Genomic DNA, 25,838 nt, shown 5'->3' with positions numbered 1-25,838 from the left:
TGAATGTGCCCAAGACAGAGAGGGAATGTGGCCTTTTATCTGGAGAGTCCCCAAAGGCATGGGGACAATGCTGGATTGTTCTCTGCAGGCTGTTCCTCAGGCAGCTGACCACACCACTGGCCATGTGAACTAGTGACTGACAGCAAATAGCCAATCTCCTTGCAAAGCCAGTCTTTGCCAGGCAGGAGTAACTGATAGGAGGTTCCTAGGCCCTGACAAGGCAAATGGAGCATCTTTGGGATGGACCTCCTTCACATGAAGAGAGGCTGAGTGAGGAGTGTTCAGAGCAGAGGAGGGAGGGATGCTACCAACTGCCTGACCATCAGTCTTCCACACAATATTCCCTCTCAGCCAAGTGGGGATGCAGGCTGCAGCATTCACACCCACCTCAAAGACCCTCTGTGTGTAACTGCTGGCCTCCCATTGTCCTCAGGATGAGGTTTCCTCCATCAGGCGTTTTATGCTTCAGCTTCAGATATTTGGAGATGTCATGGTTTGACGCTGGCACATTGCCAGTGCCCCCATGAAAACACATGCTCCCTGGCGTCTGCTGTGAGATGTGACCAGGAATAGAGCAAAGCAGGCTCCAACTTAGGAATAAAGAAGAAAAACTTTATTAACCTACAACTATATATAAAAAGAAACACACACAGAACTCAGAATGAAAACCTTCCAAAAAACACTCCTCCTCCCCCACCAAATTTCCAATACATCACAGTAGTACAAAACCTTGGATTCTCAATTCAGCTACCACCCCTCAGATCACCAACTCTCAGTCCATCACCACACTTTAGATAATCAATTCTCAGTTCATCAAGGAGTGAGGAGTCCCTCTTGTGCCATAGTGTTATAAATGATCAAATCAGTAGCCAAATTTATGAAAAATTTAACAAAGATTTATTAGATTGATAACAAAAAATAGAATTTCCAAAAACCACCATAGCCAAGACAGCGTCAGCCCCAGGTGCAGGCGCTGGGTGAACTAGGATTCAACTGACAAAGTGACAGCATGTCCCCAGGAGTTCACCCCGAGTGCTTCCAGCAGCTAGCTTATATCCAGTTTATTCTGCCTGAGGCAGGGATGACCACACTTTTCTTTGTGTTTCTTCACATGTAGAGCGGGATCCATACATGTGCAGGAACAGACAAAGACGAATCCGGAGACTCAGACAAATGTCTGAGCATCCAGGCAGAGGCTGTATTCACATGTAGTAGAGTGATACCGGTTCCTGAGCACAGCAGATGTAATCATGTCCAGGTGCAGGTCTTGTGATTTTCTGAGACATTCCATCAATCATGGTCCAGGAAGGTCTAGATGCAATCTCCCTGGTGCAGATGCCAGGGAAATCATCGATGATGGCCCGGGACTGTCCCATTCATATGGTAAGAGACCTGATATTATCTTCATGCTGTCCGGGAACAGGTTACATGAAAATAAAACTGTTCCCAGCCAGAGTGGTCAAAGACATAACTTTGGATCTATACAATATTATAAACACACATATATAGCTATATAGCACAAATTATCTCCTACTATATATTACAATAGGCTTCCCCTGGAAACACAGTTGAAACCTCTTGTGTTTCCAGGTCACACGTGGCACGGCCCAGAGATCAGCTGCCATCGTGACATCTTCCTTCCATGCCCAGTGCTCTCACCACTGCACATGGACCAGAGCTGCTTCTAGAGTTCCCTTTTTAAGGATGCTTTGCCCAGTTCCAAAAAAACCACAGTCTCTCACTTTCGGAACACCAGTCCCCCTCAAATGCACCCCCTGGGGCCGAGGGGTCTCGAGAACAGAGATCTTCTTCTCCTTCACTGAAGACGGAGGGCACCATCACCCTCCTCACCCATCATCTCTGTTCACGCACTCCTTCACATAACAACACTGAACTCACTTGACTCTGAGCCATTGCCTGCCCCTAAATGCAGTCTCTGTGTCACAGGAAAAATGGTTCTGTCCATGGCTATACAAGAAATGCTCAGCCAAAGGGCACTCCATCACCTCCTCCCACCTAAGATTCTTCTCAACTTCTCTCGTGACCCATTTCCTCTTATCTCATCTCTATCTCTCTTCTCATTCAACTCCAGGAGGATCAGCAATTGTAAGGTTTCCATCATCCAAGAAAAGGGTTAAAAATCTCAGTCTCTGCCTGTCCAGAACTCCCACTGCCGGGCACCCTCCCACAGCTCCCCTGCCGGCCACCTTCTCGCCGCGCCCCCACCCCCCTTCTCCTTCTCAGCCAGGGGTGCTACTGAATTTCAAAGTGGCACAAGCACAGGCTCTCTCTCTCTCTCTGGGGGGTGGCTGTCCAATGCCTCTCCGTGCTCCTCCACCCTTCCATCCTGCCAAGGCCTCCACCTCCCTTCTCTGTCCAAGGCCCGGCCTACCTCACCCGGCCGCATGGCTTCCCCTCCCTCGCCCAGCCCGCAGCAGCCGGGCAGGGAGCTCTGGCCTCCTTCACTGCCAGACCCCAAGAGAGTTTCCGACTGGGAGTTCTCTGCTTTTGACCCCCTGTGTTCTCAGAGGTGTATCCATGTCCTCAGTGGCCACACCAGGTGCCAATATTCAAATCTGAGCACCTATTGGTTTGACCAGAGCATCCCAAAAAAACTCACTTCCTTTTCAAACCAGGACAGGAGACAATGGCTCTCATTGCTGTGGGAGATTGTTCCAGCCCTGCTGTCCTGCTGCCTTCTGGAGGATTACAAGACAGGCTGCACCTTTCACATTAATCAGCTCCCCAGGGCTCCTGAAGTGGAGAGGTGTTACCCTGCACCATGGCCTTGTCACATCTTGCAGGGAAGCATGAGCTCTGGGACCTGGGGTCTCAGGGCTGAGAGTGACATGGAGACAGACTCTTCCAGATCCTGATTCATCCCAAATTCCCCAGATCAATCACCCTTGTTCTCCTCCTGCCCTGTTCCCATGGGCATCAGTCCATGATGAATGGAATCCTGCCTTCTTCCTACAGCCAAGGGTGTGAGGGGGCCGTGTCCAGACGCAGCAGGGGCTGCTGCTCACCACAGGCTGAGCCCAGGAGTGCACAGGCAGCAGAGGAACCTGCTGGTCAGCTCTGTCCTTCAGGGACTGTGCACCTTCACTGGCTGCACCACAGCAGGCCTAAGCCTCCTGTGCTGGGCTGGCTCTTGTGTGGAGAAGGGAAGACAGGCAATGTGCTCCTTGTCCTGCTTGTGTGCTAAGAGTTATGGCAGAGGGGAGGCCTAAAGGGGATCCTGCACGGCCAAAGCCAGAAATGTGTGGGAATGGTGCTCAAGACCTGGATAAGGAGGTCCCCTCTGGGCAGACCCAAGCCCAGCAGCCCAGGCTGCTGTTGGGAGAAGCTGTGCACGGCCGGGCATGGTTTCTAGGCTGCACATGGAGAGGCCCTCACCTGCAGGGCCAGCAGGATGTGCTGTCACCACTACCCGTTCTTGAAATGACAGCCTGGTAGGCCACGCCGGAGCTGGCTCCACGAGGGCTCATCTCCTGCATGTTTCTGGAAGAAAGTCTCAGCCCAGGACTCCTGTGCAGGAAGAACTCACAAGGAAGATGGAGAGCCATTCCATGAAGTGAGAGGACACAGTCAGATCACCGAGGTAGAGCCCCACTGCGTTTCTTTTGCTCCCTATCCTGTTTTTCAGGCTGTGTTCAGAAGGAGGCAAAGCAGGGACTATTTCGTTCCACTAATGCAAAGACACAGCCCCATGGGGAGGAAAAAGTAACAACAAGTCAAAGAGCAGAAATTGTCCTGAAAATGTGAGAAGGGACAAGCCAGGAGGCCAGGAGACAAGCTGGGAGGACCAGTGATGTGGGAACTAGAGAAATGAACTCAAAGCAGAGAAGAACACATCCCTGGAAGGCAGATGCATGCAAATGCACAGCGGAGAAGACAGTCAACATGCAAATAAACTCTGAGGCAAGTGGGTAAAATGCTGCTTTGCAGGGACGAGCTTGAGCCCCATAAGAGTCCCAAAACCAGAAGAGCTGTCTGGCAGTGGGTCTCCAGGGGAGGCACACGGACTCTGGGTCTAGATGTGTGACTTAGAAGGGCTGAAGGGAGTTGTACTGTGCTCACAGCCAGAGAACTGGGCGTAGTCAGAGCCAGCAGGGAATGAGAGTAGGCTGAGGCAAAGAGAGAGAAATGGCACCAAGAAATAGCTTAAGTAGGAGTTGTGAGGAAAGGTAAGGCTTGGAACTGGGAAGAAAGCAATGGAAGCAGGGGAGAAGCATCTCAGGCCCAAGGAGGCCCTCAAGAGATTGCTGGTCATGTTCCCACCACAGGACACCAAGGGGCATCAACGCAAGTGGCATCAGAGAAGGAGTTAGTTCACTTATGAAACACTTATCTGCACTGGGAACCTGGAGAGGACCAGGACACCAGGAAAGGGAAGGGAGGATATTTGCAGCACAGCACTTCTCCAGTTCCTGGTACCACCACAAGTCTCTGCTGACAACTGCTTTCTCACAGCTGCCTGTGACACTTGTTCACATCTGCTTGTGTTATTGACTGTAACGCGTGGAATGAAGTCAAATCCCTGCCAGTGTCAATACTACAGCAGTGGAAATGACCTTGCTGAGAGGCACTTTCTATACAAGAACATTGTTATAGGACAAAGGGGAATGCCTTTAGACTGACAGAGGGAGGTTCTGATTAAATATTAGGGAGGAATAGTGGTTCCTTCCTAATATTTAGCAATGTGAGGTACTGGAATCAGTTGCCCTTAGGAGATGTATCCCAACTCTAATATGTTCAAGGCCAGGCTGGATGGGGATATGAGCAACCTGGTCTAGTGGAAGGGGTCCCTGCCCCTGGCCCAGGGGACTTGAAACTAGACTATCCTTAAAGGTCTCTTCCACCCCAAACCATTCCATCATTTGTGGATTATACCCCTGCAGCCTAGAGATGGAAAAGGAAAGAGAGATAAGCACACAGAGCACAGGGCCTTTCTGCATTACTCAGATACTCTATTGTCTCTTGTCTAAGATTTCAGAATTTGTTCAGCAAAACCAGTACAGCTAGAGGACATTTTGTGTGTGACTCAACAAAAAGCAAACAGCTGAGCTCAAGGAGACAGAGGACATTGAATCTTGGGATATCTGCCTTCCATTCCTGTGCCTTCCTCCTGGAGAAGTCCATCTCTTTTCAGCCAGAGGCTGCTGGACCCACTCAGAGAGAAGAGGACACAAGAACACAGGAGCTGCTCCAGTGAGCCTGAGCCTCCCTGTGTTCCCTGAGCCACCACATGCACTGGGGATGCTGGACAAAGCTCATTTCACTTCCACACACATGGTCCCACCGCCCCAGTGAAGATGTGTCAGAGCTCCCCACCCTTCCCAGCACAGCCAGAGCTGTTCCCAGCTCCCTGCTGAGCTCCCAGCTTTACTCAGGTCAGGGGCATTTCCATCACACAATTATTGCTGCAGCTTCACAAATTCGATGATGCTTCGTAGTTGGTATGACATCATTCCAGTTGTTGAGGGTCACTTCAGGCATGTGGATTACAGTGCAGTTCTCATAAAAGATATTTCTTGGTTCTCCTTCTCGCCAGAACCTGGGACACAGACAGGCTTGTTACTCCCCAGTGCTCACTGTAAAGCACTGCAGGAAAAGGCCCCAGTGGGATGAAAGACATGAAGGCGAGAGACAGAAATTGCCAATGCTGATTCATGGACTGAAGCAGTGCCCTTCCTCCCACTCCATATCCCACTGGCACCAGTGGCACAGGAAACCTTCCTCCTTCCTACAGCCTTCCAGCACAACAGGGCTCTGCTCCATCCTGCTGAGGGCAACTGATCACCACCACTCACCCCATGCACCTCACTCCCAGCAGAGGCCCGTGCTGGGCTCCAGGGCAAGTTTGTTCTGCAGAAGAAGGCACAGCAAGGACAGTGCTGGTGCTCTCTCCCTGTGCCCCATCTCTTTCCCTGCATTCCAGCACACACCATTTTGTTCACATAAGTGCAGTGAATGGAGGTCAGGCCAGGCTGATCACCAGGGTTTTGAAGGACTCTTGCTGCCAGCAAGTTGAAGTTATTTCTTTGCCTACATGATTGATTTCCATGTCACAGGTAGTTAATTCAGAATCAGTGCCCAGCACAGATGGGGCCATATGAACCTGGTGTCCTGCACAGCCCTCTCCTGCTGTATCCTTGATCTCTGACAAGGCAGTGGGGTGACAACTCCCTTTTATGCACCACATGAAGCTCTCACATCTCTCCTACTTTCTTTCCCTACCAGGAGTCACACCAAACACTCTTCCTCCAGAGATACTCACGCTGCTGTCGCATTGTATGGAGTCTTGTCCACCCACTGCCACTGGCCCTCCTGCTCTGCAAACAGTCCGATGTAGAAATTGTCTGGTTTAGGTTCTTTAGATTGCCTTATCTGCTTGGAGAGGAATTCCTGGCAATCAGAGAGAGAGTGCAATGTCCATGAGAGGGGCAGGACGGAGCACAGAGAGGCATCAGGAATCCCCATGATGTGGGGCTGGTGGCAGAGGGGGCTGGTGCTGCAGAGATGCAGACAGGACCTTCCCCCTCCCCTGCAGGACAGGGAGGGGCTCTGAGTCCCCTCCAGGGCCCAGCACTGTGGCTCTGCCTGCTGGGTGCCTCTCTCAGCCCTGTGCACTTACCTGCTCTGCCTTGCTGGTGATCACCACCAGCTGGGAGCCCATCCCAGTGCAGTTCTGTGCACTCTCAGCACATGACATCGTGTCAGGGGACAGGAAATAGCAGCTTCCTTGAAACCTTCTCCAGCCCTTTGGGCAGCACATCCAGCCTCGGTCTGTGCAGGGAGAGGACAGAGAGGTGCAGGCTCCTAACAAGAGATGGTGATTGCAGAGATCCAGGTTTTCCAGGGACAGTGCTCATGTCCTGCTCAGTGCCTTTTCCTGACAGAAAGTGCTTGAGTAACCAGGGATAGTACAGACATTCCTTCCCATTGCTTTGGGGTATGACCAGTGAGCTTTGTGTACCCAAAGCCAGGGTAATCCTTGTAAGGGGATCTCAGGGCTGTCCACAGTTCTGTTGGAGATGTGGCTTGAGCTGCCCTGGCACAGCCCCCTTGAGGCCCTTCTCCCAAGGAAGAGGGGACATTGGGAGAACTGACCTGTGCCTTGTGGCACCGCTGAGTCGCACTCCCACTCTGAGAACTGCTGCTGCAGGGCTGAGGGCTGGTCACTGCTGTGGCAGAAGGGAACCGCTGCAAAGGGACAGCAAAGGCAGCAGGATTAGCCCTTGCTCCCAGCTCCTCACACAGCATCTCTGGCCCCTGGACTCTCCTCCCACCATTTCCCCAGCAAGCATGGTCCCAGCTGTCACCTCTCCTGGCCCACACCAGTGGCACAGCTGCCTTCCCAGCCAGAAAGAGCCCGGTGTCTGCCAAGTCAGACGGCAGAGGGACCCCTGGAGGCTCATCCCGCTGGGCACAGGCCACACACGCGGCAGGAGGGAGCCCTCCCAGCCACAGCCCCTGTGCCATGCACACAGCCACAGCCCAGCTGCCAGCCTACAAAGCAGCCTCTCCTTGTCACCCTCGGTCTCTTCCTCAGCTACACAGCAACAGGCACCTGGGGGAGTCACCCTCAGCTGGGCCTGCTCCATCAGCAACACACAGTGCAGGTGAAGGGAATCACTTACAGCTGGAGCTGCTGAAACCAGGGTGCAGCACAAACCCCTAGGACTTACTAGCTCCACTTTGTGGGGAATAATGCACTCTTGGTGACAGGCCACAGCCACAGTTCCAAGGACTTCCTAGGAACTCAGACACTCATCAGGAGTATGGATTAGGAGCTGATCAGGGTGTGCTCAACAATCCAGATGCCTGTTTTTCATTGATCCTTTAATTTAGAACTATTTTCACTGATGAGCAGAAGAATCCTGGTGGCTCCTGTGGCTGATCAGTGAATTGTTGTAATGGAGGAAGGCTCAGAGGAGATGGGCAAGGGCAATGCCTGGCTGAGCACCCCCATGGCCAATAAAGGTGACCTTATCCCTACACAACTATAAAGAATGAGAAGAGAGATGACTTCTGGTTTTGTTCAGCTGAGGGCTCTCACCTGCTGTGGAGCTGTTCATCCCTGTGGGGATCAAAAAGAGTCAGTGTCTTCCTCAGACAGCCATGAAACCTCTGCTGGCTGAGAGACACTGCTACTGCCTTAGCCTTCCTGGGGAGGCAGGATAGGCAATCATTGGCTCTGGAAACACTCCCTTCAGAGAAGAGCTGGCCAAGCTCTCAGCTCAGGCAGACTGAGAGAGACTGGGAGGAACCTGCTCTGACAGCCTTGCTGCCACCACAGGCAGTTCCTTACACAGCCAGCTTACCCAAGAGATCTTGCTTATTCCCTGAGATTCAAATGGTTTTTTAAAAGCCACAGATGTGTTCCCACAAAGGTTGAGGCTGCATGAGTAGGGATCTCTGACCTGTGTTTTGATGAATGGTGTTGCTCTTCTGGCAGAGGCACTAGGATGTGGCTTTCCCACCTGACCATGTGCAGTCACCTGAGCCCTTCATCCCAAGGGAATTAAGACACCCTGGAACTCACCAAGGCAGATGGTCACCAAGGCAGCCTTGATTGATAGAGCAAAAATAAGGAAGACCCAGATATTCAGCCAGGAGCAGCCTCTCCCTTCTGCTGGGGCTGAAAAACACAAAGCAAGAGTGAGCATGTCCCAGCCCAGAGTTAGGTGCAGGATAACCCAGGGGGCTCTGTTCCCCTGCACCCTGCTGGTCCCTTGTTCCAAGGACTGGGGAGCCCCACGGGTGCTGGAGGCAGGCCCTGCTGCCTGTCCCAACAGAGGCTCAGAGCCACAGAGTACAGGAGCACAGGGGCTGCCCTGGGGCCGCTTTTTTATTTCCCTGTTTATCACAAGATCTGCCTGGATTCTGCCCAGACCTCACTCTCCCTTTGTCCTGTCAGACCTCCTTTCTCCTCAACACATCTTCCATGTTGCCTTCCATTACCCCTGTCTGTCCCTGAACGCTCTTTGTGGACCTCCCTCCTCTTCCTCTCTCTTTAGAGCTTCTTTCTGTCACTCCCTGCATTTTGCCTCTGTCCCATGAGCCCTTTTCTGCAGAGGCACAGTCCCCCAAAGGAGTGACTGCCCAGCTCAGGGTGTGCACAGGCAGACACACAGAGGGATGGTTTCCACAGGGGAAAAGGCACTTGGGAGCTCTCTCTTGGGGAGCCCTGGCTGGGTTGTCCTTGGAGACAGCAGAGATGGGGGCAGGGACCTGTGCTCAGAGTGATGCAGAGAGCTTTGCAGGGCAATGACAGGAGGACAGGCCCCTTCAGCCCCATTGTTTACAGACACAGCACTGAAGGGAATAGCAGGGCACACTCTGGCTGCACTTCCATTTCCCCTGGCTCTAGGAAAAGGTCATTCTGCCAGCCTGGCCACTGCCCACTTCCCTCATCTGTTGCTTTGCTCTTGCCCTAAGCCCCATCTCCTGGTAGGAGATCCGGCCACCGCACCATGCCCAGGATCCAGCCCAGCCCTGCCTTTCCCCAAGTCCTGTGGCAGGAGGACAGAAAGGAAGGAAGCTTTGGGGGTTACCTGCACTTCCAGGACTGACTCTCCCTGGGCCATTCATCATCTCTGCAGGAGGATCACTCTTCTCCAAGGGTCCCTGTTACCAGTGTGGGCACAAACAGCCTTCCTCCTGCACAGGGCACCTCCCACACGGGTGAGGGGCCTGCACAGGCTCTAATCTGATGTGCTGAAAAACCAGTATCCTGGGTGTACCCACAGCACAGGAGATTGGGTAATTTCCATCATTACCCTGCCAGGGCATTTCACAGAAGAATCATTGCAACACAAATTCCCATGAAGGCAAGGGAAAACAGATGATGTGGAGCATCACATCACAATCTCTCTTTGCCCAGCCTCAGGCACTTGCACAGGTCATCCATGGCCTTCCCTCTCTGCTGCCTGCTCTCTCCTGCTGAGGGTCCATGTGTGTGACAATACATACACGGGCAGGTGTATTTGGCATTGGCTAGCAAAGGGTTAAACCCACTGAGCACAGCCTGCAAAAGGGAAGCAAAAATGAGAGGAAAGCAGATCTGTGACTGAGTCTGGGCAGTGACCATTGGCATCCTGAGCACAAGAGAGAATTTTCCAAGACCAAGATTTTAACTAATTCCTTTAGAAATATGGATGGAGCTTTGGGCAGTGGCGTTCAATATGCCCTGTCTTTGAAGGGCTGGGGGACAGAAAGGATCACTGGATCGTGCTGGAGTCCCTTTGCATGACAGATCAGGAATTTTGATTTGCTTATGACTTTAAAAACTGGAGGCCTACGTGTTCTTTCTAGCAGTTCTCAAGGGTATCTGGATTTAAGTCCAGCAGCCTCATAGTCCTAAGGACATCCCTAAGGATAAAGGATCCCTGCTGGATCCCAATGTCCTCTGAATGGACTGAGATGGAAACACAGCTTTTGCTCTTGTTCCATCAGCTGGTTTCTCCTGTGGAGAGGAATGCATGGGTGCAGAGACACAGGAATAGGAGAGCTCACAGCAACAGCACAGGCATTTCAGCTGAGGCATCACAAGATCAGGGCACAGAACTGCTTCCAAGTGAGGACAAGCCTGAGCTCTCTGTAGAAGACATCCCCTGATTCTGTCATTTTGTGCACAACAGGCTGCAGGCGGGGTCAGAGCCTACATTTCTAAACATCTCTATGTAAGCCGTGTTCACAAGCTCTCACCCCACAGAAAAACACATTCACAAGACTTGTGGAACCTCCAGCCTCCCACCAGCCATGCAGGAAGGGCAGCTGCAAGAACACATCCCCTTTGTGGGAGCACGGCTTCCCCTGGTCCCACACACTTCCTGCTGGAGATGAGGGGTTCCTGAGTATCCACAGCTCTCCCAGCAGCCTGTGAAGCACAGGTGAAAGCACAGGGTCACATTGTCACACTGCAGAACTGTGTGTCTGTGCCTGCTGCAGCCCTCAGTGCCATCAGTGCCATCACCCACAGCACTCAGCTGCCAGGGAGCTTCTTACACACAGAGGTGGCCAAGCTGCAGAGCACCCTGGGCTCCATGGCCACTTCCCTCCCACTTCTCTCTTCTCTCTCTCTTACAATGTTCTTCCTTCATCTAAACTTTGTTTTCAGACTGTTTCTTCTGTGCCTCAGAAGACTTTCCCTAATGCCCTGGTTACTGTTTAGCTGCTGGTCATGTTCTTCTTTACCAGCAGTGGTTTGGGTCAAAAGCCCCCTCACACAGTTGCAGCTATTGAACTCTCACAGCTGTCTGCATTCACACTCCCATTTCTATCACTTGCTGCTGTCCAGGCCATCTGACCAACATGAAGTGGGATGGGTAAGGCTGGACAGCATTCCAAGTCCAAGGAACAGCAAGAGTGCTCCTGTTCAGAAATGAACTTGGTGGAGGACATTCTCTCTTTCTCAGTGGTTGATGGCAGTTTCTCCATCAACCTGAATCCCCTGAGCACTCCTGCTATCCAGTTTTCTGGAATTCCAAATGATTTGAAGGCAAAGATTATCTGCAACAATGACATAAGGGCAAGGAGCCTGGAAGGAAATACTAACAAAAGCAAAGGGCAAGTGCTAGCAGCAGGGACAATACAGGAAGAGAGAATTAATCCCAGAGAAAGTTGCTCCCACTGTGCCTGGTTGCTTTGCCCTCTCACAGCCTGAAATCCAGCCCCACAGCCCTGAGCACCAGCAGTGTGTGAGGGCAGCTCACAGAGGCAGCTGTCAGGCTCTGCAACTTGTGCTGCAGTTTCTGAGCTGTTTTCAGCAGGAAAGATCAAATCAATCCAGGAGGACACTGGAGGATCATTACCATGGATCCTTCTGAGACAGGTTATGGAGGACCCAAAAACAAGATGGAATCTGTTGGACCTCACTCTCACCAATGAGGCTGAACTGTTGGGCATGTAGAGGCTGAGGTCCACTTTGTCTGCCGTGATTCTGACATATTGGGATTCAGGATGTTGTCAATCTTGCAGGGAAGGATGAGCTCTGGGACCTGGGGTCTCAGGGCTGAGAGTGACATGGAGACAGACTCTTCCAGATCCTGATTCATCCCAAATTCCCCAGATCAATCACCCTTGTTCTCCTCCTGCCCTGTTCCCATGGGCATCCGTCCATGATGAATGGAATCCTGCCTTCTTCCTACAGCCAAGGGTGTGAGGGGGCCGTGTCCAGACGCAGCAGGGGCTGCTGCTCACCACAGGCTGAGCCCAGGAGTGCACAGGCAGCAGAGGAACCTGCTGGTCAGCTCTGTCCTTCAGGGACTGTGCACCTTCACTGGCTGCACCACAGCAGGCCTAAGCCTCCTGTGCTGGGCTGGCTCTTGTGTGGAGGAGGGAAGACAGGCAATGTGCTCCTTGTCCTGCTTGTGTGCTAACAGTTATGGCAGAGGGGAGGCCTAAAGGGGATCCTGCACGGCCAAAGCCAGAAATGTGTGGGAATGGTGCTCAAGACCCCAGACAAAGCAGCCCTTTCCAGCCAGTGGCAAGCCCAGCAGCCCAGGCTGTTGTTGGGAGAAGCTGTGCCACTGCAGGGTGTGGTTTCCAGGTGTAGAAGGAGAGGCCCTCACCTGCAGGGCCACATTGTACAGCTGTAAACAGACATTTTCTCTGAAGGATTTCATCCTGCTGCTGCCAGGGAGAGGAACAGCAACAGGCAGCTCTTTGAGCTGGGATCAGTGCTTACTGCCTGTCCTGATTTGTGTGGTATTTTGCATGTATATGTCCTCTTTCTTCCATATGTCCCTAGATATGTAGGACCTACTGTCCCTACTCGCAGTGTCTCACTGCTACCTCAAGCTATGCATCTGACCTGCAGCCACCTGCAGCACCTGCACTGCTGTTCAAACAACTGCTCCCACTGGATTAGGAAGCCAAATCTCCTGGGCACTTTGTCTCCACAACGAATTTCCCTCTCTCTCTGGGACACAGAGGGAGGATTCACTTCCATAGGTAGGACAGAGGCGCACAGACAGGAGCTGAACACCCAATTGCATTCCCTGTGTGGAGCTGGCACTGTTCCCTCAGGTGACTTGGGCACTTGGTGATTCCTGAGCAAAGAGAAGCGAGGACACAGGAGGCAGGAAGTGGGAAGAGATGGAGCAAAGGAAGATCCATGGTGTCCAATGGCCTACAGCAGGACATGAAGGCAATGCAATAGGCACTGATGTTCTGGATGGGATGTCATGCACAGCAGGAGCCCTGTCCCGTCAGCCTCCTCTGCAGCATGGTCTGGCCTGGGAAGGCATGCCATTCCAGGCACCACTGAGGATTTGGCTTTCCAGGACTGCTGCTGCCTCAGGTGAGCCCAGGATCAGCTCTGAGTCAGGAAGAGGACTTTTTCCCCCAGGTGGATCTGAAGGGCCAGGGTGGATTGTTTCTCCCCTGGCAGCAAGTGCAAAGGGAGGGCCACAAAGATGAAGGCAATGAGGATAGAGACAGAGGGTTGGAGCACAAGCTAAAAAAATTGGGATTGTTCAGCATGGGAAAGGGGAGATTCCAAGTTGGTCTTATAGCAGCTTTCCAGGAGGATTCCAAGAAGGCTGGAGAGGCACTATTTACAAGGGCATATAGTGCATAAGGGCATGTTGTGCATATGGCAAAGGGGTTTAAACTGAAAGAGGGGAGGTATTAGGAAGAAGGTATTAGGAAGAAATTCTTTTTGGTAATGGTTGCGAGGCACTGGCACAGGTTGCCCAGAGAAGCTGTGCATAGCCCAGCCCTGGAAGTGTTCAAGGCCAGGCTGCATGGGTGTCATGGTTTGAGAGGAAGTAAGTTCTCTGGGATATGCTGTGGTCACCAAAAGGTGTTGAGATTTGAATCTTGGCACCTGGTGTGGCCACTGGGGCACGGATACGCCTCTGAGAACACGGGTTAAAAGCAGAGCATTCCCAGGAAACCCTCTCTTGAGTTCCGGTGGGGAAAGAGCTCGGATCTCTCCCCGTCCAGCTGCTGGCTGGGCGGGGGAGGGGAAGCCATGCGGCCGGGTGAGGTAGGCCGGGCCTTGGACAGAGAAGGGAGGTGAAGAGGCCCCGAGGGTGGAAGGGTGGGAGAAGCACCAGGAGGCACCGGCAGCCTCCCCGCAGGAGAGAGAGACAGTACAGCCTGTGCTTGTGACCGTGTTACCTTGAAACTTGCTAACATGTGCCGGCAGCGCAGCCGAGAAGGAGAAGAGGCGGGGGGGAGGTGTGCAGCGAGAAGGTGTCCGGCCGCTGTGGGAGATTCGAGATTCGGGCGGGCAGAGTCCGAGCTTTTAACCCTTTTTTGGACAATGAAAACTTTGCAGAACATTAACCTTTCCTAGAAGAGACATAGAGATGAAATGGAAGAAGGAAATGTGCAAGTGTGAAGCTCTGGGCAAGTGAAAGATGCTGGAAGAGTAGAGAAGAATCTTAGGTGGGAAGAGATGATGGAGTGGCCTTAGCTGGACTTTTCTTGTAATAGCCATGGACAGAGCCATGTTTCCTGTGACACAGAGACTGCATCCAGGGGGAGGCAATGGCTCAGAGCCAAGAGGCTTCAGTGTTGAGACCCCTCAGCCCCAGGGGGTGAAATCTGGGGGGGACAGGTGTCCCGAAGGTGAGACTGTGCTCTTTTTGGTAAGGGACAAAGCATCCTTAAAAGGACAACCCTAGAAGCAGCTGTGGTCCATGTGCAGTGGTGAGAGCACTGGGCATGTGTTGTATTGCACTAAATAGTTTATTTAGGAGTTGTTTTGCACTGGGTGATGGGAAGTTTGTACTGAGTATGGTATGTCATGTAGATTGTTCCCGCTCTCTTATCACATGGCATCTCCCCCATGCACTACACCTGGTGGTCTTTCCTATGGGTACCCCTCCCCTCACCCCTCCCCAGTGGTATCCCATTGGCCGCAGTCCTCCTTCCCCGCCCCCATCCCCTCGGGCATAAAACTCCACTGCAGGTGTAGTACAGCCTCTTTTCTACCTGGGTGGTTGCTGGAACCAGAGCGTCCCATCCCAAGCCAATAACCAGGACTCATCCCCACATGGAGAAGAGCGCTTCTTGTCTCTTACTTTCTGTCCATGCAAGGCCGTGTGGGCTAGGGTGCGAGCTAGCCAGATTGGACCCATAACAGCCCAGAGAGACACGCGGGGCTATTGCAGACATGGAAGGAAGCGCTCATGATGGCAGATGTTCCCCGGGCAGTGACACAGAAACACACGAGGTTTCAACGGTGTTTCCAGGGGAAGCCTATGGCACAAGAAGGACTCCTCTCCTCTTGATGAACTGTGAATTGATTGTCTGAAGGGTGGTGATGGACTGAGAGTTGGTGATTTGGGGATGGATGTATTGGAAATTTGGTGAGGGGAGGAGGAAATGATTTGGGAAAGTTCATTTTCCCTGTGTGTATCTTTTTACTTAGAGCTGTAGTTTAGTTAATAAAGTTTTCTTTTCTTTATTTCGAAGTGGGGGCCTGCTTTGCTTATTCCTGGTCACATCTCACAGCAGAAACCAGGGAGAATGTATTTTCATGGGGGCACTGGCATTGTGCCAGCATCAAACCATGACAATGGGGCTTTGAGCAGACTGCTGTAGTGGAAGGGGTCCCTGCTCAAGACCCAGAGGTTGAAAACTTGATCCTTAAAGTTTCCATACAACTCAAACCATTCCATGATTCTAGGATCGTACCTCTCCAGCTTAGATATGGAGGAGAAAAAGAGATACAGACACAGGGTACAGAGAATTTCTTCATTGGTCTGATACTGTATTCTGTCTCTTGTCTAAGATTTCAGAATTTGTTCAGCAAAACCAGTACAGCTAGAAGACATTTTGTGTGTGACTCAACAAAAAGCAAAGAGCTGAGCTCAAGGAGACAGAGGACATTGAATCTCGGGATATCTGCCTTCCATTCCTGTGCCTTCCTCCTGGAGAAGTCCATCTCTTTTCAGCCAGAGGCTGCTGGACCCACTCAGAGAGAAGAGGACACAAGAACACAGGAGCTGCTCCAGTGAGCCTGAGCCTCCCTGTGTTCCCTGAGCCACCACATGCACTGGGGATGCTGGACAAAGCTCATTTCACTTCCACACACATGGTCCCACCCCCCCCAGTGAAGATGTGTCAGAGCTCCCCACCCTTCCCAGCACAGCCAGAGCTGTTCCCAGCTCCCTGCTGAGCTCCCAGCTTTACTCAGGTCAGGGGCATTTCCATCACACAATTACTGCTGCAGCTTCACAAATTCGATGATGCCTTTTGTCTGGTTTGACATTATTCCAGTTGTTGAGGGCCTTTTCAAGCACATGGATTACAGTGCAGTTCTCATCATCGCCTGGACTTGGTTCTTCTTTTCGCCAGAACCTGGGACACAGACAGGCTTGTTACTGCCCACTGTAAAGCACTGCAGGAAAAGGCCCCAGTGGGATGCAAGACATGAAGGCGAGAGACAGAAATTGCCAATGCTGATTCATGGACTGAAGCAGTGCCCTTCCTCCCACTCCATATCCCACTGGCACCAGTGGCACATGGAAACCTGCCTCCTTCCTACAGCCTTCCAGCACAACAGGGCTGTGCTCCATCCTGCTGAGGGCAACTGATCACCACCACTCACCCCATGCACCTCACTCCCAGCAGAGGCCCGTGCTGGGCTCCAGGGCAAGTTTGTTCTGCAGAAGAAGGCACAGCAAGGACAGTGCTGGTGCTCTCTCCCTGTGCCCCATCTCTTTCCCTGCATTCCAGCACACACCATTTTGTTCACATAAGTGCAGTGAATGGAGGTCAGGCCAGGCTGATCACCAGGGTTTTGAAGGACTCTTGCTGCCAGCAAGTTGAAGTTATTTCTTTGCCTACATGATTGATTTCCATGTCACAGGGAGTTAATTCAGAATCAATGCCCAGCACAGATGGGGCCATGTGAACCTGGTGTCCTGCACAGCCCTCTCCTGCTGTATCCTTGATCTCTGACAAGGCAGTGGGGTGACAACTCCCTTTTATGCACCACATGAAGCTCTCACATCTCTCCTACTTTCTTTCCCTACCAGGAGTCACACCAAACACTCTTCCTCCAGAGATACTCACGCTGCTGTCGCATTGAATGGAGTCTTGTCCACCCACTGCCACTGGCCCTCCTGCTCTGCAAACAGTCCGATGTAGAAATTCTCTGGTTTAGGTTCTTTAGATTGCTTTATCTGCTTGGAGAGGAATTCCTGGCAATCAGAGAGAGAGTGCAATGTCCATGAGAGGAGTAGGACCGAGCACCAGGAGAGGCATCAGGAATCCCCATGATGTGGGGCTGGTGGCAGAGGGGGCTGGTGCTGCAGAGATGCAGACAGGACCTTCCCCCTCCCCTGCAGGACAGGGAGGGGCTCTGAGTCCCCTCCAGGGCCCAGCACTGTGGCTCTGCCTGCTGGGTGCCTCTCTCAGCCCTGTGCACTTACCTGCTCTGCCTTGCTGGTGATCACCACCAGCTGGGAGCCCATCCCAGTGCAGTTCTGTGCACTCTCAGCACATGACATCGTGTCAGGGGACAGGAAATAGCAGCTTCCTTGAAACCTTCTCCAGCCCTTTGGGCAGCACATCCAGCCTCGGTCTGTGCAGGGAGAGGACAGAGAGGTGCAGGCTACTAACAAGAGATGGTGATTGCAGAGATCCAGGTTTTCCAGGGACAGTGCTCATGTCCTGCTCAGTGCCTTTTCCTGACAGAAAGTGCTTGAGTAACCAGGGATAGTACAGACATTCCTTCCCATTGCTTTGGGGTATGACCAGTGAGCTTTGTGTACCCAAAGCCAGGGTAATCCTTGTAAGGGGATCTCAGGGCTGTCCACAGTTCTGTTGGAGATGTGGCTTGAGCTGCCCTGGCACAGCCCCCTTGAGGCCCTTCTCCCAAGGAAGAGGGGACATTGGGAGAACTGACCTGTGCCTTGTGGCACCGCTGAGTCGCACTCCCACTCTGAGAACTGCTGCTGCAGGGCTGAGGGCTGGTCACTGCTGTGGCAGAAGGGAACCGCTGCAAAGGGACAGCAAAGGCAGCAGGATTAGCCCTTGCTCCCAGCTCCTCACACAGCATCTCTGGCCCCTGGACTCTCCTCCCACCATTTCCCCAGCAAGCATGGTCCCAGCTGTCACCTCTCCTGGCCCACACCAGTGGCACAGCTGCCTTCCCAGCCAGAAAGAGCCCGGTGTCTGCCAAGTCAGACGGCAGAGGGACCCCTGGAGGCTCATCCCGCTGGGCACAGGCCACACACGCGGCAGGAGGGAGCCCTCCCAGCCACAGCCCCTGTGCCATGCACACAGCCACAGCCCAGCTGCCAGCCTACAAAGCAGCCTCTCCTTGTCACCCTCGGTCTCTTCCTCAGCTACACAGCAACAGGCACCTGGGCGAGTCACCCTCAGCTGGGCCTGCTCCATCAGCAACACACAGTGCAGGTGAAGGGAATCACTTACAGCTGGAGCTGCTGAAACCAGGGTGCAGCACAAACCCCTAGGACTTACTAGCTCCACTTTGTGGGGAATAATGCACTCTTGGTGACAGGCCCCAGCCACAGTTCCAAGGACTTCCTAGGAACTCAGACACTCATCAGGAGTATGGATTAGGAGCTGATCAGGGTGTGCTCAACAATCCAGATGCCTATTTTCATTCATCCTTTAATTTAGAACTATTTTCACTGATGAGCAGAAGAATCCTGGTGGCTCCTGTGGCTGATGAGTGAATTGCTGTATTGGAGGAAGGCTCAGAGGAGATGGGCAAGGGCAATGCCTGGCTGAGCACCCCCATGGCCAATAAAGGTGACCTTATCCCTACACAAATATAAAGTTTGAGAAGAAATTTGGCTTGTAGTTTAGTTCAGTTGAGGGAATTAGCAGCTGTGGAAGTATTCATTTCCTCAGAGATGAAAAAGAGGGCAGCATCTTCCTCAGCCAAACCAGCACAGGACAAGTGGATACCTTAGTCCAAAATGGCATAAGAAGCTGAATTACTAACAAAAACACACCTGAAGAAAGCAATGGGCCTGAGCTGGCTTTAACTCCCCTATTTTGATTTGGCATTTGGGGCCATTCAATGTCTTAACGTGGAGCATACTGCAGAACTATGTCCTGTTTGGGCCCCTCATAACAAGAAATATATTCAAGTGTTGGAGCATCTCCAGAGAAGAGCAGTGGAGCTCAGGATCAGTCTGAAGCACAAGTCCTATGAGGAGCAGCTAAAGGAGCTGGTGGTGTTTATCCTGAAGAAAGGGATGTTCACAGGTGACCTTATTGCTCTCAACAACTCCCTGAAAGGAGTTTGTAGCCAGGTGAGGGTCAGCCTCTTCTCCCAGGTAACAACCAACAGGACAAGAGGAAATGGTCTGAAGTTGTGCCAGGAAAGATTTAGATAGGATATTAGTAAAAGCTTCTTCACTGAAGGTGGCCAAGCATTGGAACAGGCTGCCCAAAGAAGTGTTGGAGTCACCATTCCCGCTAGTGCTCAAAAGACAAGTAGATGTGGCCCTTGGAGACATTGATTAGTGGTGGGCTTGGCAGTGGTTGGTTAGCGGTTGACCTGAGCTGTCTTTTCCAACATTAATGATTCTATGATTCCATGCTTGTATGACCAGCAATTAAAATCATGTTGGTATTGTGATCCACCTGTGCATTGCAGTGGCCACTCTGCTACGTGCAATTTTTTACTGGTTTTCCATTTAAATGCTGTATCACTATGCTAAACCAAAATCCTGTGTAGCATCTATTAACTTGGGTAAATAAAATTTCACTAAAAGATTAAACCTTCCATGTGTATCAGAAGGTATCAGATGCTAACATCCCAGGCTAAAACTCCCCAACCTTTTGGCTGAGTACCCTGAAAGGTTATACATTTGGGAACAAAGCAATACAAACGTCTGGGACTCAGATGCTGAGGGCAGCACAAGGAAAGGCAGTGATTTATCATAATAAGATGCCTCTTCCAGAATCCATCGTGGTTATTAAGAACTTGTGCAAGCATGCCATGAATTATCTTTAATAGAAAGTGAGAATGAAACAGTGATGACGATCTTTACAAACAGCATGTCCAGGAATAACCTCTAATGAACTATTCTGCAATCGACCCTTAAAAGTTGTGAGAGTTAATTAACTGCACTATGCAGTTAATCCTGGAGATGCCAGGGCTGTGAGAAGCCATTTTTTCCACTAGGACACAAAGCATATCTAAGTACCTTAGAGAGCTTAAGTGCAGATTTAGCTGCCTGTATAGACACTTGTGCTTCTGCCTCCACTTTTTCCCATCTGTCAAATGTAACTGAGTTCTTTTTATGGGGAATGAAGGTAGAGAAATTGTTCCACAGTTCCAAAAAGGCCAAGCAAGATTGGAATGTGCGATCTGGGCACACTGATGAGGCCTCGGGATAAACAGTTGAAGATTTGGAGGATGTATGCAGACATATACAAAGTCAGGGCAGGAAAACTTGAGACCTTACACAAAGCCCAGGCAACCACGAAGCATGGTTTCTCTACTTTTCTCCCAGCACTCCCCCCAGACTTCTCCCTTGTAGTCTCCTTGCACATACTCACCAAGGAGGACAACAACAAGGGCAATGCACACCAAGAGAAGCAGCAGTGAGATCAACCATGGCAGCCAGAGTGGGCACTTCTGGGGATGTTGCTCAGGCTTCTTTGTCTCAGGAGGTCCTAAAAGTGACAGAAACACACCAAACAAAACACTATAGTCAACTATGGGTATATCAGTCCACAGTCCACATACCAAGGATGTACTACTCAAGGGAGAGCTCCTCAAAAGAAAAAAAAATAATTTCTGATGTGGAAGTTACAAGGTTTGGGAGAATGACAGACTGGGACAGAGCAGGGAATGTCTGTGGATTTTGGAGAAAAGTCCCATTCAGTGAGTGTGTTCCCAGCCCAGCCAGTGAGCCAACAATGATAATTGTTGGTGTTTGGGGATGAGCCCTTCACAGGGCGTCAAAAACTACAGTGAAACAATGTCTTTCTAGATTGAGTCCAAAGCTGCTAAATGCAACATTGCTCAAACTGTGATACTTATGACATAAGAGAAGAGTTCATGTTGACTTCTTCCCAGAAAACTTTTTCTGCCTCCTTCAGTTCCATTAGCTTTTTGAACTTCCTGTGCAGAAGATTGGTGTAATCTGAGAGAGGATGGGAGACAAAAAATGTGCAAGGCTATGACGGCATATCATCATTGGAAGATTGAAAGATATATTTTTCCTTCCATCCCTGCTTTCCAAGTCAGGATTCAAAGATTTGCTGTGATAAAACTAGGTTGTGCTAGGCTGGATATTTAGGGAGAACAGAGGGCTGTGCCCAGCAACCTGAGTAAAGTACTCAGATTAAGATTTGCCAGGACCTCACTTTTATCTAGAGGGATATTGCCAGTACTGAGGAGGTTTGGGAGCAGGCAGGAGAGTGGGTCACAGGGAAGGAGAAGCAAACACGCGTTAGGGCATTGTTCTAGCTTGTGGCAGGTACACAAGCCAGGGCAAATAGGAGGGGAAAGAGACAGCAGCACTCACTGCAGGACAGGAGTAAAGAAGCTTTGGGAGAGACCATTGTTAAAGAGAAGATTTAGAGAGCCTTCATTCGTCGTTCAGCATGAAGCTCCCAGGTCTGTCAGCAGCCAAGTGTGCCTGCCAGACATGCCTAGTAAGCAAGACTGTAAGAAACCTGCTCTTTGTGGATGCCTTCTGACTACTTCCCAAAGGCTTGGGAGAGACTGCTACAGCAGGGGAAAAGGCATCATTTTTCATTATCTGGAGAGAAAATATGTGGACAGACAAGGTCCAGGTTTCCCTGGTCAAATAATGTTTTTCTAATAACGTTTTTCTTTCTTTTGCCTTAGTGAAAACAAGGAGCCCCCTGAAGATCTGGAGTCAAAGCACTTACTTCAGAAATAGCTCTAACCAGTCCAACTGATCTTTTTGATATGCAGCACATCCAGACATTGTTAAACCTGTGCCCAGTCAGACCTGAGCATCCCACACTCACACCCAGGTGGCACAGGGAGCACTGCATGCTGTGCACCTCAGCAACACGAGTGAAGTGCAGTAATATTGTGCACACTAGGGGGGTTGAACTCCCTGCAAAATGCTTTCCACAGCTGGTCTGTGCTCTGTAACATGTCCAGCATGATCACAACACAACAGACTTGATGTCTTCGGAATAATAATTTGGAACACAATGGGGAACTTCCACCACCCCCACCTCACCACAGTGGAAATGCTAACTACATCCAGAACCAACTAATCTTGGTGCACTGAAAACAGTGAGCTTTTAAGACAGACAGGACTATGTACACTATTTATTTCCATGACTCATGCCTCAGAGCAAGCGAGGAATAACCTGGAGCTGATGCCTGCTCTGTTTGGGATTGTAAAACTGAGATAAAGCTGTAAATAGGCAAGCTATTATATATCCTTAGGCAGCAGTAATTATTTATTTAATTTTTTAAAAATATTCTTCATTGATTTATGCACACATACATTTCTTGTCCTGGAACCTGGTGGTGTGTAGGGTCCTGCATGTCAGGCAGAAGCAGTAAGCCTTACACAGAGCATCTCTATGGGTTTCTACTTGTGGAATAATGACTACAGAGTACATATTAACCAGAATATGCCTTAAATTTGCATGAAGTCTAGTAAAAGAACCATTTTACCACTGTAATTTTTAATGGGAAACAAATTTGTTTGTTTGGTATGTTAAATGTTTTTCAGGAGTGGGAGACATCGATAACAGATTTGGATCTCCCTCCAGATCTTAAAAAATTCTTATTCTGTATATTTCAGAGTGTTTAACTTTTGGGTCTCTCTTCTTCAAGGAGTATTTCTCAATCAGCCATGGACAATGGGGCTCTGTTTCTGCAGCCAGTACCACTTCTCATGACGCTGCAGAGTACAACTGACTGCTCTGCTATAAGCAGGCATGTTGATTCTCCTACCCTCTCCACAAGCAGCAATGTAGTCTCACTCAGAGGCAAGAGCAGCCAGGACTTGGGCTTATTTGCTGCTTTGGGAGCCCCTCCACCTTTGTGACAGATCAGATTGTTTGTAATAAACCACAGCCTCTACTGTTGGTACTCAGCACGGTCCAAATTTGACTCTTTCAAGACTACATAACATGTAGGGTACTGAGGGAGCACAAACAGGTTCCTTAATGAATGCTCATTTGAAACCTACTGTTTGTGCTCCCGGTAGTCATTTTTGTTCATGTTGCAACTCCCATTTGCCTTTCCTCTTGGAGATGTTCCTCAAGACTCTTATTTCAAAACTCCTCCAGTCTCCTGATCATGTAGCTCTTTTTTCTCACCAATTCATCAAGATCAGGTAGGAACCAAAGTCACAGAAGGAAAAATCTTCATTCCCTCTTCTTCACCCTGCTCCCTCCAGCTCCCTTTCTCCCAAATAATCCATTAATTCCTTACCTTTGACCACTGGAGCTGGCGATTCATTTTTGAACTTCACCTCAGCATAGGTGATTTCTGATGCCATTTAATCACAGTGTGACCCTGTCCTTAGTTTTGCCACGTAAAAGGTGGGTCTTTTAGCTCCTTCTTTCCAAAGGGTGACAGGAATAGGTTACTGAGCCTTTCCCATACATTCAATCACCCTCTACCCATTAAAGAAGGCTGTGCTGAACACTGGAAGCACTGGTGATAACCCAAGAATTCCTGGGAGCTCAGAAATGCTCCAAAGAGATCTTCAGTTTCTTAGCCCAGGAAATCACCCCTCGCACCATGGAAGATTTTGAGACATAAAAGAAAAATGAGAACCTAACAACTGAAAAGGAAGTTGCACTCCTTCCCCATATCAGATTCTCAGCTGATTGGCTTCCTTTTCAAGACATTTATAGGTTTTTTTCCTCTTTTTAACTTTCTTACTTAACTATCTCCCCATATTTTCAAGTGTTTCTTTGTAATTCTAACATTGCTCTCACATTTGCAGCTATCACAGGTCCTAGCCCAGTTTAACCTGCAGTCCAGAACAAAATGCATTCTGCCCTATTTGCCCCTTGTGGTTAAGCTGAATTTGCTACATCAAATGTCACAGCTATGTCTCACTCTTCAAAGTCAGCCCCAGCTGGAAGTTAGCACTAGAAGAAATCTCAGACAAAGAAGTGTTCCTGTAGAAGTGAGACTGGGGAGTTGCAGCCTTAGAGCAATAAAAATAATCAGAATGTTGATATATCCATGAAGAAACAGAAGGATCAGATGGAGTCAGAGAGGAGAACAAGCAAAGTGGAATTTTAAAAAACATATGTTGATGGTCTGAGAGATTATTGGGAAGAGTACACACAAAAACTTTTCTATTAAAACCTGATTCACAGCCTGTGGAAGTTCAGAGCAGTGCCTGCTTCAGGGTCCATTTCAGAGGCTGAAAAGGGATGGTTTACATTTTTCTGCCACTTTTCCAACACTGTCATTTATCTCCCTTATCTGCTTTCTGGTAAAAACCTCTGATACTGTCTTGAGCAAAATGTCAGTGCTTAGTCCGATTTAAAGCTGGAGCAGATCTTGAAAGGAGACAGGGAAAATGGATGCTGAGATACATTCTAAATCAGAAAGACTTCTGGGAACAGATGCCAATAAGTCAGGCAGGGTGAGGAGGGTTCAGTCAGCAGACAGGACTAAGTTCTGTGTTGTAAGGGACCTTCAAAGACTATCTTCTGCAGCCCACTGCCATGGGCAAGGACATCTTTCACTACATCAGGCTGCTCAAAGCCCCTTCCAACCTGGCCCTAAACATTTTCAATTAAGGGGAATCTGCAGCTTCTCTGGGGAATCTGTTTCAGCATCTCAGCACCCTCATTGTAAAGAATTTCTTCCTTTTATCTTATCTAGATCTGGCTTTTTCAGTTTAAACCTATGACCCCTTATCCTACCACTACCAGTTCCATTAAAAGGTTTCTCTCCATCTTTCCTACAAGCCCCCTGTAAAAGCCTGAAAAAAGCCACAACAAGGTCTCCAAAACAACCAGAAGGAAGAAGCTGGTTAGTTTGGCTAGCCTTAAGGCAGAGCAGAATGAGATGCTCGCAGGACATCCAGAGAGCACAGAGCATAACCAGAGCAGAGTTGGAGCTGAGATAGGGCAATAGAAGAAAGAACATGCACCAGACAACAGACAAGAACAATGTGGCAGAAGGTAAAGGGAATCTGAACACAGTTTAGGGAGAACTGCCCCTAAGGAGAGTGAGGCAGTAACTGGATGTCTTTACCAAGGATCCTTTTTGTGTCTTGTGTGTCCTGAGCTAACTTTACTTCTCCTTTAGGTATTGTGTGCAAAGAGGGTGACTTTCACACAAGAATAAGAACAGCTACAGGAGAGAAACCTGGTCCCTCAAGCAAGCATGCTGCCTGCTTCTCTTTCCAACATCCTTCCAGCACCATCCTTTGTCTTCAGTCTTGGCCCTCTCACTGGAATTAAGCCTTCCTAAGTCTCTGCTGAAATCTAATTAAGCCCTCAAAATTCTTTTGAGAATTCAGAGCAATCTTCTGCATACTTGCCCCTGTCCCCACCCAACCAAGCCTCAGCAGACTCAGTCTCATGGGAAAAAGGCTTACTTCCCTGCAGGGTTTCAAGATTTCCACTGTGAAGAAACAGGAAACACAATCAGCAGACAGAGAAGGAAGTTACAGAGCAGCTTCATGCACTTCTTCCACTGAAACACATCTCCAAACACAGCCGAAGCATTTCAAATGCAAATTCAGGCTCCAGCTGCTCTTTTTATTAGATTACATTAGAGTGCACTTAAACACCAGTAGACAGCTCAATTCTTCTTTGCCAGCCATCAGAGTTGTTGCTTGTTATCAAAATTCAACCCTGAATCATACTTCCACAGGATGTAGTACTGAGCCAAGGTGTAACAACTATCA

The 25,838-nt window shown here is 50.1% G+C and overlaps 2 protein-coding genes across 3 annotated transcripts; both read right to left on the bottom strand.

The window, feature by feature from the left end:
- Positions 1-591: 591 nt before the first annotated feature.
- Positions 592-9,705, bottom strand: LOC139592780 (C-type lectin domain family 4 member E-like). Its single transcript, XM_071433013.1, has 6 exons — positions 9,561-9,705; positions 8,549-8,644; positions 7,114-7,206; positions 6,638-6,789; positions 6,281-6,408; positions 592-5,557 (listed from the first exon to the last, which is right to left on the bottom strand). Exons 1-6 carry the CDS (start codon positions 9,598-9,600, stop codon positions 5,410-5,412), a joined length of 657 nt encoding a protein of 218 aa, XP_071289114.1. The 5' UTR covers positions 9,601-9,705; the 3' UTR covers positions 592-5,409.
- Positions 9,706-15,703: 5,998 nt separating this feature from the next.
- Positions 15,704-25,008, bottom strand: LOC139592779 (C-type lectin domain family 4 member A-like). Of its 2 annotated transcripts, XM_071433011.1 has the most exons (6): positions 23,390-25,002; positions 20,512-20,628; positions 17,876-17,968; positions 17,400-17,551; positions 17,041-17,168; positions 15,704-16,323 (listed from the first exon to the last, which is right to left on the bottom strand). In XM_071433011.1, exons 1-6 carry the CDS (start codon positions 23,454-23,456, stop codon positions 16,176-16,178), a joined length of 705 nt encoding a protein of 234 aa, XP_071289112.1. In that variant the 5' UTR covers positions 23,457-25,002; the 3' UTR covers positions 15,704-16,175. The 2 variants fall into 2 exon arrangements, with proteins under 2 accessions (XP_071289112.1, XP_071289113.1); XM_071433012.1 differs by lacking the exon at positions 17,876-17,968 and having other exon boundaries at positions 23,390-25,008.
- Positions 25,009-25,838: the final 830 nt, after the last annotated feature.

This window comes from Agelaius tricolor, unplaced genomic scaffold (genome assembly GCF_023055355.1).
Source record: "Agelaius tricolor isolate 1412-34295 unplaced genomic scaffold, bAgeTri1.0.p SCAF_9, whole genome shotgun sequence".
NCBI lineage: Eukaryota > Metazoa > Chordata > Aves > Passeriformes > Icteridae > Agelaius > Agelaius tricolor.
This window is presented reverse-complemented; position numbering and strand designations above follow the sequence as displayed.

What these genes read in the sequence shown, in the direction of transcription:
- LOC139592780 (XM_071433013.1), bottom strand. Translation starts at nt 9,600, where the DNA reads ATGATGAATGGCCCAGGGAGAGTCAGTCCTGGAAGTGCAG. An exon ending in TCACCAGCAAGGCAGAGCAG is followed by an intron (nt 6,409 to 6,637) that starts GTAAGTGCACAG and finishes TCTGATTGCCAG; the next exon opens with GAATTCCTCTCCAAGCAGAT. An exon ending in CCATACAATGCGACAGCAGC is followed by an intron (nt 5,558 to 6,280) that starts GTGAGTATCTCT and finishes TCTGTGTCCCAG; the next exon opens with GTTCTGGCGAGAAGGAGAAC.
- LOC139592779 (XM_071433011.1), bottom strand. Translation starts at nt 23,456, where the DNA reads ATGGCATCAGAAATCACCTATGCTGAGGTGAAGTTCAAAAATGAATCG. An exon ending in CCTTGTTGTTGTCCTCCTTG is followed by an intron (nt 17,969 to 20,511) that starts GTGAGTATGTGC and finishes GTCCCTTTGCAG; the next exon opens with CGGTTCCCTTCTGCCACAGC. An exon ending in AGCGGTGCCACAAGGCACAG is followed by an intron (nt 17,552 to 17,875) that starts GTCAGTTCTCCC and finishes CTCCCTGCACAG; the next exon opens with ACCGAGGCTGGATGTGCTGC.